The sequence below is a fragment of the Palaemon carinicauda genome, chromosome 21, assembly GCF_036898095.1.
Source record: "Palaemon carinicauda isolate YSFRI2023 chromosome 21, ASM3689809v2, whole genome shotgun sequence".
NCBI classification, from domain to species: Eukaryota; Metazoa; Arthropoda; class Malacostraca; order Decapoda; family Palaemonidae; genus Palaemon; species Palaemon carinicauda.
The window spans coordinates 122,675,306-122,685,344 of NC_090745.1; the positions used below are offsets into that span (position 1 = coordinate 122,675,306).

Sequence of the window (10,039 nt, forward strand, 5' to 3'; positions counted from 1 at the left end):
TTGCATCAATTATATTGATTATTCAGTACAGTATGTTGATTTGGTTATTACTAATGTTTTACTTAATTTTTCTTAGGACTTCCAAATGAAATTTTTTTCTTTATGACGCCGCCTGAAACGACGGCGTCATAAAGTACGCTCAGTAAACAAACTAAGGAATTTAACCCGCATGATGAAAGTGATAAATAATGATATTACAGTAAAAGCTTTTATAAAATATGTTATTACAAATATTATTTACCGTATCTATATAAAATCATACATACGTAGCAAAGCAGGAAAACAATCTACGAGAGAGAGAGAGAGAGAGAGAGAGAGAGAGAGAGAGAGAGAGAGAGAGAGAGATAGAGAGAGAGTTGTTTTACATACGTAAATGTAAATTTTAAACAAAACAAAAATAGCCCCATTTCATATAAAATAGATTACAAATATTTTACTTTATCATATTACAGTAGTCTGTATAATACTGTAAAGTTCAGTACAGTATGTTGTTGTTAAAGTCGTGGCGATGAAATTCTCACGAAACAAAAACACGCCATTTGATTACAACAGCTGATTCATTCTCTCTCTCTCTCTCTCTCTCTCTCTCTCTCTCTCTCTCTCTCTCTCTCTCTCTCTCTCTCTCTCTCTCCGTGTTATACAATACTTACATTTAGATGAAGAAACTAAAATTAGTTTTCTTAGTGTCAATTAAATACGAAATGAAATAATTAGGCCGAGTCTACATCCATTTCAATCATAGCCAAAAATAGGGCATCCGATTTCATCAGCAAACCACTATTTTTTGGGAAATATCATTTTATTCTAGAAAATTGCCACTCTTTAAATAGTTAATTGCACATTAAGAAAGCGTGTACTTTTGTTTTTAAATTTCGGGTGTGTTTTAAAAATCGAGTATTGTTGACTTTTTTTTTTTTTTACTTTTGGCTGTGATTAGATCAGCTGTCATCTAGCTGCCGCTCTTGAGTGTGTACGAATACACTAACAAAGTATCATTTATACCATTTCTTAACTTATTCAAACCGTCTACAGTATACAGTTGATATTACATAAGCACCAATGTGTTATAACCTATCAAATTTTTTTGTTTATTACATTTAAACCCCCCTCTCTCTCTCTCTCTCTCTCTCTCTCTCTCTCTCTCTCTCTCTCTCTCTCTCTCTCTCTCTCTCTCTCTCTCTCTCTCTCTACCTCTCTCTCTCTACCTCTCTCTCTCTCTACCTCTCTCTCTCTCTCTCTGTGGGCTACTTTTCACTACCTCCCATTCCTTACCTCTCTCTATCTCTCTAACAAATGATATCTTTGTTGCTCCTCAAAGTTTCATTTATATTGAAAATCAATCATGATTCAATTTTCCTTACTTTCTCCAATCTCGCACCATCGGTCACATCGCGGTATTTTCGATATTTCCGGAAAATCCGCAATATATGTATAGACATGGGTTATGAAAAAAATCCGCGAAGTGGTGAATCCGCGATGGTCGAACCGCGAAGTAGCGAGGGTTCACTGTATTATCTTTTTCATGAAATGAAATTGAATATGGTGTTAGGTAAACTTCATATTTTATTTTTTATGTAGCAGACAATTAAAAAATCTTCATGTGTTTGTAAAATATATCCTTACAGCCATTTTACAGGAATCAGAATAGTGTCGGGCATTGCTTTATAACTAGTGCCATAAGGAGGGTCCAAGAAATAATTTTCATCATATGAGACGAGTAGTATCTTAGTATCATAGCTGTTGCAAATATTTCTGTATATCTTTTTAAATGAAAAAGTATGTTTATTGTAATGAAATTATGGTACATATGTAAATATTTATTGCCAAGAATATTGATTTTGGCATTTTAATTCTTGTACATTACTAGCTTCTTTCAATTTTGATTATTGTCTTCTTTCTCATGGTTGTGTGTAAAAGGTATTGTCCATTGCATTAATGTTTTCACTACCCTCATTTCAAACGGCCAGAGATTTCCACTCGGTCACTTTGTCACGTTGCAGTTGAGAACACTACGAAAATGAGATTTCCTAATTGATCCATCATGTAAGCGCTTGATTAATGGAGTAATCACATGAAAATAAGGTGAATAACCATTATATTACTCTACTTCAATTTTACAGCTACAGAAAGTTCTCAACATACAAACATTCAATTTACAAACATTCGGAGATACAAACACCATCCAACTAAAACATTTGGAGATACAAACACAATCCAACTAAAACATTTGGAGATACAAACACAATCCAATTAAACATTTGGAGATACAAACACAATCCAACTAAAACGTTTGGAGATACAAACACAATCCAACTAAAACATTTGGAGATACAAACACAATCCAAGTAAACATTTGGAGATACAAACACAATCCAACTAAAACATTTGGAGATACAAACGCAACCCAACTGAAACATTCGACTTGCAAACATTCGGAGATATAAACACAACCCAACTGAAACATTCGACTCGCAAACATTCGGGAGATACAAACACAACCCAACTGAAACATTCGACTTACAAACATCCGGAGATAAAAAGGAAAAAAAAAAATTTACTTAAAAACATTCGGAGATACAAACACAATCCTACTAAAACATTCGACTTACAAACATTCGGAGATACAAACACAATCCAGCTGAAACATTCGCCTTACAAACATTCGGAGATACAAACACAATCCAACTGAAACATTCGACTCACAAACATTCGGAGATACAAACACAATCCAACTGAAACATTCGACTCACAAACATTCGGAGATACAAACACAATCCAACTGAAACATTCGACTTACAAACATTTGTGATATAAACACAAATCCAAATGAAAATAACAAAGATAAGATAAAGAAATACTCTAATAAAAAAAAATTTACATCTTTTAATGCACTAAGCAAAACGACATTTGTAATAACCTAATATCTATTTCATATGAAACCCGACTATTTTTTGAATTTTTTAGTTGGAAATCGAAGGGATTGGATTCAGGTTAAGCCTACCCTAGACCAAAATTTAACACAATTTCACTTACAAACACTAACTTGGAACCTATTAAGTTTGTAAGTTGAAACCTCTAATACATTATTGATCATGGTTAAAATAAATAAAAAAAAAATATATTAACCCTTTTACCCCCAAGCTATTTGGAACTTTCCAACCCTTAACCCCCAGGCGTTTTTTTTTCAAGCACATTTTGCAATATATATTTTTTAAATTGCTCTAACAGCCTTAATTTTTGTCATAGAGAGGTCAGGTTGGTCTCAATCTTTTGGAAAATGCCTGAAGTTTCTCATAAAGATATAAAAAATATGCAAAAATAATGTATAAAGCCGTTTTTTGCAAGGACGTACCGGTACGTCCATGGGGGTAAAGGGATGACTTTTGTGAAACGTACCAGTATATCCTTTAGGGGTTGAAGGGTTAATGGAATTGTACAGTATTAGGTTTTGAGTCTGAAAGGCTAAGAATTAAATGTCTTTTTGAATATAAAAATTCTTTATTTTCACATACCGTAACTATATAAGATAAGGATAATGGTAATGTATGACACTGTATATACATTAAAGCAATTATTTTCATGTTATATACACTTCTTTACTGTACTTGGTTATACATGAAATACAATAAATCATAATTTTTTTCCATATATGGTTATCATTGCAAGGTTTATCCTTCAGATGTTCAGTTGTTGAATGCCAGACTTTTGTTTTTATTTCTTTGAGAATTGAGATTAAATTTGAGGTTCCTAATGCAGTAATAATAGTTTTATAAATCGTCACTTGTTGGGAAATAAAAAAGAAAACCTCATTACCTAATTCTTTATATCATTGTGTTGAGCTTCAATTAACAAATTCTTATTCACAAATTCTTCTATTAACCCTTTTACCCCCGGGATATTTGGAAATTTCCAACCCTTAACCCCCAGGGGGTTATTTTTTCCCCAGCACATTTTGCAGTATATTTTTTTTTTTTAAATTGCTCTAACAGCCTTAACTTTTGTCTTAGAGAGGTCAGGTTGGTCTCATTCTCTTGGAAAATGCCTGAATTTTCCCCAAAAATTATCAAAAAATATGACAAACAAATTTTTATAGCATTTTTTTGCAAGGACGTACCGGTACGTCCATTGGGGTAAAGGGATGGCTTTTGTGAAACGTACCAGTACGTCCTTTGGGGGTAAAAGGGTTAAGAATTTGTGAATTGAAACTCAAGACAATGATATAAAGAATTAGGAAATGAGAAGGTTTCTTTTTGATTTCCCAACAAGTGGAGAAAATGACTTAGGCAGTTAGTTTATGAGGGTGACGAAATGTACTTTATTACCGATCAGTAATAAATCATTTTAGATATTGTACTGTAATAGTACTGTAATTAGAAAGACTGCCTATTCTTTTATTATATACAGTGAAATGTGTTTCAGTAAAGGCAAGATTAGTTCCAACTTTGCTTTTACAATATAGAGAACATTAGATTGAAATTACTCATTTCATTCTGGCATATTACAACTTGAAGGAAAGGGAATGACATGTATTGATCTACAAATGACCAATATTTTTAGCATATTCAATGAATTTAATATTATGAACCGTTTCATAGTTCACCGGATGTATCATATTGTATTTTGTATCTCAAAAAGATGGTACATGGTTAAAGTACAGTTACACAGCCTGGAGAATTGTTAGTAGAGATTCTTAATGCATATTTGTTACAACTTTTCATTGATGTTTACTATGAAACTTAACTGGATCTCTGTCATGCAGCCATTTCTTTTATTTCCATAGATCACGTAAGTTATGTGGCATTTTTACTGTTATTTCTTTGAAGTGAGAGTTAGTTTGACGGCTAAAATTGAAATTGAAACTATGGTTATATTGTACTGAGGTAACAAGATTTCAAAACAATTATAATTCTAATTAAAGTTTACAGTTTGCTTTTGATATATGTCAATTTGATTTTGCCCCCATGGCCCAAAGAATGGCGGTGTTTTGAAACACTCTCTGAAGAGTCTTCAAGATTTGCCACATAACAGACATGATTTTGCGGTGCACTCAACTCTGGATGTTGATTTAACTATCACGCTTCTAACAACCCATGAATAACAAGCTTGTGCGTATTGATTAGAGTTGATTTCAATACTAGCTTTCCTGTCACTACCTTTGAAATAAGGCTAACTGCTACATAGTCTTCATGCTTGGTCAGCACTGAAAGTTGTTAAGCTCCTATTATTATATTGGGGGTTGCAACAATGTTTAATACTCTTAAATGTAAAGAAAGAGGGCTCATAAATATACAGGTTATCACTTTATGCACTTTTAAGGCTTGGTGAATTAATTTTTAGCTTGATTTGAATAGCAAAATTGGTTTTGAAAATCCTTTTTTAAAGAATAAATATTAAAATCTATCATTTTTTTAAAATGGATGTTTTAGACAAGGTACTTTTTAACTGAATAGTGAGTAGAATGTTATGGACTGTGTTTGTCTGTCTTCGAGTTTGTATTTCATGTATCACAGTATGGTCAGCCTGGACATTGACAGCATAGAGTAGTCCCACGTTTGTAAGGTTTATTGACTACCAATTTGGTTTCTGGCAATACTGAATATTGAATGAATTGCAAATTTTTAAAAAATAATTTTGATTTATCTTAATCTGTAGACTATATTTTATATATTGGCTTAAAAATATCAGTACTGTACAATATATATTGTTTTATGCCATTTCAATCCAAGCTTTTTTACAACATGGACTTGAAATAAATTATTTGAATGAATGTTTCATGTACTAAAAATTTTGATTAAAATAGTTTTTCTTCACTTTTTCTGTAGTATTTATCTTGTGAGGACAAGTCTTAATTTTAAAAAGAAAACAAAACTTTACCTTTTTCTGCGTGATTTTGTATGTCTTATGAAAATTAAAAAAAAAGGGAAGATATAACTATGTTTTGTGTGTTATGAGAATTGAGACGAGAGTTAGATTCATGGATTTGTCAAGCAAAAGATTCCTTTTAATTTGTGAACCCTTGATTAGAAAAGAATAGTACCTTTTAGAATTCTAGTCTGGTCTACAAATATGTCTGTCCTTTTACTGTCTAAAACAAGCTGTCTCTTATATTCTGGGGTTTTAGAAGAGTTGATATTTTCATGTTACACACTATAGCAGTCTTATTTGCATTATCCAACAGGTCAGAAACTCAGTAGTGACAACAGAATTAAGTGCACCTCTTGTTAGTAATAGAGTAAGTTCAAAATTACTTTGGTATCAAGTCATATGCCAGTGTGAAGAATGAATCTCGGACACTGTTTGATGTATTATAAACAATCGTTAAAGGTCATTCTCATGAAAAGTATCACAGCCTTTGTTCTCAAGTAAAAATTATAAAACAAGATATTTGTACATCCTTTTGTTTTTTGGTTGTACAGTACTACATGTTTATAAAGATTTTAACATTTTCTATAGATGATGCAAAGCCATTTTCATAACTTTCCAATGTAAGGTAATCATTATGATTAAGAACTTTCCTCCTCTATGCATGGTTAATCTTTCAGTAGACCTATCCAGTGTGCGAATGATTTACACTTCAGTACAACCTCCTCTTGCACCAAATTGAAAGACATAGCAAGAACTGCTAAACCAAATAAAAGATATAAAGATCCTGTTACTAGTTTAACTTTAGCCTCTTGAGTTTCGAAGCCCAACGACTTTGCAGGCACAAAATCACCGAAACCTATCGTAGATAGTGTGATGAAGCAAAAATAACACGCGTCTGACAGTGTCCATCCTTCTAGCCAGTAGAACAGTAATGCACCAATGCCCAAGTAGGATAAGAGGAAAGCAAACACAATAGGAATTGGAACCCGGTTATCTGCATCTGAAGTGTCAGGAGGGATTGGTCTGTAATTCAAACCGAGCATATCGCCGTCGACTGCTTGGCCGGATATTGGATCGGTGAAAACAGTTGTGACTTCTTGACGTTTTGGAGCGAAACCCCCTTTATTCATGAGAGCCATTTTTCTTGCAATTTTACTCTGCTCCAGTAATGCATCACCAGAAAGGGTGTTGTAAACTACTAATGTTTTACCTAAGGACCTTTGAGGTCGTTGTTTATTATAGTGTTTTCTATGCGGTTCATCGTCTTCACTTGAAACTGATAACAAGCCGCCCACTGAAGAGTTGGATTCTTGTCGGGGCCACACTCGGCTTCCACTGCTACTGCCAGCCAAGGAATGATTCGAGGCATGATGTGCAGAAAAGGTTAGAGTTGGTGACCCTGGACGCGTAGAATGGTTAGAAGGTGCTTGTTCAATTAGTGCATCGATTGTAATATGAGGGCCACCATTTTCTTTTCTTACGGACCAAACATCAGGGGCATCTCGACCAAGAGGGGAAGAGGCTGCAGAAGGAACAGGCGTGTGGTGTGTCGTATCAGAAGGGGATGGCCGTAACGAGGGCATCAGAAAGTCGTAATCGTGACATTCATTAACGGAAGAATCTGCTGAGGTCACCAATAATCCAGGTACTGTTGTTTTAGTGTATGCTGCACATTCAGCTATAACCCTGTTAGCCTCCAAATCTTGTAGACTCATGTGTGCATAGGAGGGTCGAGGAACGCGAGGCGACGTCGATCTCGAAGCTGGCTTTGTCATGTCTTCCATCGTTGGTCTTAGCGGGTTATCGGAACCTCTGTGAATGGTTGCCGATATAGGCGGAGAAATGAGCATATTTCGGCGATTCGGTTTGTAATGCGGAGATGGTGTATATGGTATAGGTTCCGCAGTGCCGTTAGAATTACTGTGATGAAAAAGAAGAACTGATTTAATAGATGTATAGTATTCAATATTTACAAGTATGCAAAGAAAAAAAAGGCTCCTTTTGAAATTATTTCATTAAAGCTATTTATTAACTTTGTAAATTATTATGTATGTATGCAGCTTTCAAGTTAGCCTTTGAATGATTTAGTGTTTATTTTTAAATGAACTTTCCAGTTTTAAAATAATTTTATCATGAATTGCTAATCATTTTTTATTGTGATTAGTGACTTATTGATTGGAGTAAGGTCATAACTTTATTGTCAAACATTTTATGATTACTTCTTTATTAGAAGCATTAAATACAAGACAATGACATTTCTTCTCAAACTTATCATTTAAATAGGTAGCAAAGGAAGAAACAAAACATTCCTTATGTTCATCAATGTTTTAAATTGAAGTTAAGGAGTAAAAAAAATACTTATATACTTACAATCTTGTTGCCTTATTTTCTCTTACCTTGGAGTCTGTAAATTTTTAGAGATGTTTTCACTATCCTCTTCCTCATTATTTTTGCAACAAGCGCAACAAACACGTCTGTACATGAACCTGTTGATAATAGATAGTACAATGTAGTAAATAGTTTTAGCAAGATGTTATAAAGGGAATTTAAAAATAATGGTATGTACCGGCAGATTTTTTACAAACAAATAAAGAAAAACTGTCTTGTAAAAATGCATTCCGAAGGTATTTGTAAAGTGACTTGTCATCTTGTGCCCCACATGTTTAAGAGAATTCCATCTGATACATGATAAAAATATTAGTTGATATAGCAAAGGTAAATAGCTAACAACATTCTCCCAATAACGTCTTTGTGAAGCACGAATGTTCCATGGCAGCTATTTTCAGTATGATGGAAAAGGTCACGATTTTAGGCAGCATCTAGAAGTGTTTCATTAAGAGTATGATATTTGGAATATTCTGTATCTTACAGTTCGAAAACCTTGTCTAAGGCTAAAGTCATGTTCAGAATACATAGAATTTTTACTAATAATTCAACTCGGAGAAATCCTTAAAATAAATGAACCCTAAGGTATAACTGCACACTTTCGGAGATGTAGACTATTTTCATTCTTAAACACCTTTGTATGGTTTGATTGAAATCGCTTGAACTGTGTATGAGGAATTAGAATTATTATGCTGGTGTGACAATTAGCTACCAATGTCCCGTTGACTTTGTTGGTAGGGAGTTAATGAGGAAAAAGTACGATTTACTCCTATTGTTAACATTTCTTTTATACTTTGGTTGTCAGAAACAAAGATCACTGGAGATATTCAGGCATTTTTGATCAGTAAAAATGAAATAAGGCCTCCGATAATCTTAGTTCTAAAATGTTAATACAGTATTTTAGTTAATAGGTGTAGGGCTATAGGTTTAAAGTCAAGTACTTTATAGTATTTTCCATTTATTATTGCATTATGTTTTAATAACTACTTGATTTACAGGTATTAACAGTTAGGCTAGGTATATTAAATGCTTCAATTATATTTTGCTGTATTTCATTGTAGATATAGCTTTATTATAAAATTTAATGTGGTGTTTTTGTAGGGTTTGAAACGATTTAGGCGATTTACATGTAAAACGTGTCTCATGACACGCAATTTTCACAAAACAAAAGCCACTCAAGAACGAATTAATTTCGTATCATGAGGCATTACCGTACTTAAATTAAAGTGATAAATTTAGAGCATTTATTGAAGGTAGTATTGTAACATCCCAGCAACTAACTCGTAAAAATTTTAATGCAAGTACAGTATGTGTTTGAAAATTTTGGTATTCTGCATATTGAGAGTCACTTAATATTTCAAATGAAGTTTCAACTCATTGTGGATTCTCGCAGGTAAGGACTGCTGCGAGTATCCCAACGTTTTCAAACCACCTGCGTTTCATTTCACCTTGCTTTCATGCTGGTTTCCTCCCTACATAATGTCACATATGGCAGGCTCCGTTTCACTATTCCAGCGTCCTTCTTTGCGAAGGCATCTCCCACAAGTGTTAGTCAAACTACAAATGTCAAGTTACGTAAAGATTTATGTACTATACTATGTACATAGGATTACGTATACACGTGCACCTAATGTTCAATACTGAACGCTACAACTACACCATAAGGATTGCTTTATGTGGCACGAGATTTAACTGTGTAGAACTTCATAAATCTTTAGCGGTATTGTACAAGAACTGATCATTCCTGTTTTTTATTCTTACTATTAATTATTTAAGGGTTTAACCTCTT

General features: G+C 33.5%; 1 protein-coding gene across 2 annotated transcripts in view; it reads right to left on the reverse strand.

Annotated features, from left to right (window-relative positions):
- Positions 1-5,736: 5,736 nt before the first annotated feature.
- Positions 5,737-10,039, reverse strand: part of LOC137615471 (uncharacterized) — a 124,354-nt gene continuing 120,051 nt past the window's right edge. For both annotated transcript variants that reach the window (XM_068345370.1, XM_068345371.1), the window contains 2 exons: positions 8,262-8,351; positions 5,737-7,785 (listed from right to left, as the gene is read on the reverse strand). In XM_068345370.1, the coding sequence (XP_068201471.1) occupies positions 6,531-7,785; positions 8,262-8,351 (1,345 nt within the window). In that variant the 3' untranslated portion in view covers positions 5,737-6,530. The remainder of the gene's footprint in view (positions 7,786-8,261; positions 8,352-10,039) is intronic.